Source organism: Sinocyclocheilus grahami, unplaced genomic scaffold (genome assembly GCF_001515645.1).
Source record: "Sinocyclocheilus grahami isolate Dianchi unplaced genomic scaffold, SAMN03320097.WGS_v1.1 scaffold7402.1, whole genome shotgun sequence".
Taxonomy (NCBI): Eukaryota; Metazoa; Chordata; class Actinopteri; order Cypriniformes; family Cyprinidae; genus Sinocyclocheilus; species Sinocyclocheilus grahami.
In genome coordinates this window covers 7,238-10,158 of record NW_015511453.1, presented here as the reverse complement: position 1 = coordinate 10,158, position 2,921 = coordinate 7,238, and the positions used below count along the sequence as shown (strand labels likewise).

General features: G+C 39.9%; 1 protein-coding gene across 1 annotated transcript in view; it reads left to right on the top strand.

Moving 5' to 3' along the window:
- Positions 1-542: 542 nt before the first annotated feature.
- The window catches only part of LOC107577830 (monocarboxylate transporter 6-like), a gene marked incomplete at its 3' end in the record, with an annotated part of 9,611 nt that continues 7,232 nt past the window's right edge, over positions 543-2,921 (top strand). The window contains exons 1-2 of the mRNA XM_016263862.1: positions 543-812; positions 1,969-2,531. Coding sequence (XP_016119348.1) covers positions 2,115-2,531 — 417 coding nt within the window. The remainder of the gene's footprint in view (positions 813-1,968; positions 2,532-2,921) is intronic.

Below are 2,921 nucleotides of genomic sequence, written 5' to 3'. Positions count from 1 at the left end.
CAGTCGCGGTCACCATTCTCTTTCTTTTCCCCCCCATACAATGAAAATGAATGGTGACTGAGACATTCTGTCCAGCGTCTCCCACTGAAGAATTTTAGTTACAGGTTTGGTCAGACCTTTAATTTTTTTTGGGGGGGTGAAATTTTTCTTTAAACGTCTTGACTCTAAAGCTACTCTTAAATTAAAGTGGTCTAAATTGACGCTGTAAAGGTCACCGCGTGTTTTTTCACTTGTAAATGGAAATATTGGTATTGGAAATATAACGGATAGGGCCTATGTGTGTTTGGGGTAAGAATAAAGAAAGTTTGTTTGGATTTAGAATCTGCGTCACGGGATCAGTATGTACTTAACGCCAATGTAGTGCTGTTGGGAGTACGTTTGGTTTTAATAATCCTAATACTTGCTGTAGTTATGGATTTAAAACGCACTTTAATAAAGTATATGGGTTACAGTGCTTAACTACGCCAGCATTCAGGAACCCGCCCTTCAGCGCGACACAAGGCGGATGAGACTGAGCTGCTCTGGGGTAATGGCAAGAGGAAATGCCATCGCCCCCGGTGCTCGAATTTCTCTACGTGTAGACTGCTTTTAAAGGAGCCGTTACCGCTTCCATCTAGCTCTCCGTTTGGGTTATGTGGTGATAGTACGATATGTAAGAGAACATGCTGTTATATTAGCTTTTGCTTAATCGGTTGGATCCTGAAGCTGCTCCTCCCGGTGTGTCTCCTCCTACCGCTGATATGACAGTCTCCTCAGCCTCCGCAGCTCAGAGACACGGCGCTGGCGTGGATGCCTGAAAATGCGCTGAAAAGGTGCGTTTGTTGTTTATTACATTATTATTGTTTTTCAAGCTTTGGATTGTGTTGTGTTTGAGCCTGGCAATACGTTTGGTTTGAAGAACAGGATGAAATGTTGACACTGGCTGGAAGACCCCGGTGTTGTGGCTGATTTCAGGTACTTTCAATAAAAAGACTGTTTGATTGAACAGCTTACTTAAGGGTTATAGCCGTCCAAACATGTCTGAAGTGTTTTAAAGTGTTTTCGTAGCACTTGTTGGAAAAAGTCGCACGTGCGCGTGCTTTCCATAGTTTCTTTGTTGTTCATCGCCTCATCCTGAACAGCAGAAATGTCATTATGTCATCATGTTCAGAACGCCCTAAAACAGCTGTAGAAACTGAACAAAAACAATAGTGGTGGAGAATTTGATTAATCTAAGCCCAGTATTTTCATTCGTTGGCTCAGTGACAGGTTACATCGGCACGCCAGTAGGTGGCGACACACTAATGTATTTTTTTTCTGTGTTGAGCAAATCATTGAGTCCTTGAATCATTCACTCAACTGATTCTCTAAAAACAGAACATCTTTAATGACTAAAACGAATTTATCGTCCTTATAATCCCTATCTTGGGTGTATATAAACCCACTGAGTGTGTAAACATCATAAGCCTTTAGCAGAATTATAGACTTGACTTTAATCAAGCTGTAGGAAAGACAGCAATAAGTCTAAATAAATAAACAATTTCAACAAAAATAAGTTGCTTTTATTGGTTATATGTACTTTTTGAATAATTTCCTTTCAGTAACTTCTACATAGCCTACTCGTTCACTCAAGGGGTGATGCCATTAATTTAATGAATCCAATGAAAATCTACTTCACAGCACTCAATACTATTTGCTGGCTACAATAAGTTTCCTTGTTAGATAGCCTAAATATGAACTTGGTTTGTATTCAGGTAAGACCAAACAAACCGTGAAAAATGTCTAAGGTGGATGTGAGCAAATACCTCTCATGTCTACCTGAACTTGAAAGGTAAACAAAGAGGAGTTTGACAAGTTCATACAACAACTTAGTTTTGTGGGTCCACCCAATATTTTGCATTTTATTTTCTGTATTTAAATTATTTTTTTTTTTAAATATTGTGTTTGTGTTTGTTTAATAAGATTAGCTCTTTTTCAATTTTTGTATAGGGGTATAGCAAGAACACTTTATTTGGAGGATATAGAATATGCAAGAATGTGTTGCCCTGCTCTTCTGCCGCTGACGGCCCAAATCTCCGCGGATCAAATGGAAAAGCCCAGGCACCAGTGACTTGGTTACCATCAGACTGGAAAATATGGCACCTCAGCAACCTTCCAGCATGGAGGAGCAGTCAGGGGAGCTATGTGAGCCTGAATCTGAGGAGGGAGAAAAACAAGGACCAGGACCCCCTTCTGATCAAGCTCATCCAGCTACCTACGATGCTCCAGATGGGGGCTGGGGATGGGTGGTCCTGGTGGCTACCATCCTTGTTTTAGCTCTGACGCTGGCCTTCCCCTCCTGCATTGGCATCTTCTACTTAGATCTTCAGGAAGAATTTCAAGCCAGTAACAGTGAGACGTCTTGGGTGCCGTCGATAATGACGTCAGTTTTGCACGCCGGAGGTGAGGATGTTATAGAGAAATCTGTTGTTTCTACACCAGTAGCACAACAAAATGACATTGCAAAAATGACGATAGTTTTAAACAGGTTTCTTCAACATACCGCCTATCTTGTATAGGTTGTACAAACAAGAAATCCCACCTCCAAACTCATGGCATTACCTGAGCTCAGGGTTTCCCAAACAGGAGTTTGTGAGCTAATAATTAATTATATTGAATGTCATATTAAAACTGAAATAGTGATATATTGTATTAAATTGCTATTGTCAAATCAAAGGCTATGCTGCTTCTCTCTAACTCCATTTCTGCGCTGAGTTTAATGTCCATTTCGGAACACAATGTGTGCTACAGTAAGTTCACGTTATTTACAAGAACATTTGCATAATTTCCTAGATGTCCCAGAAGTAGCGATATGAGATATTCTAACACAGTACCAATATATTACAAAATAATACAAAAACATTCTGACAAATTCATGCAACCCTATATTTATAAATTATTTT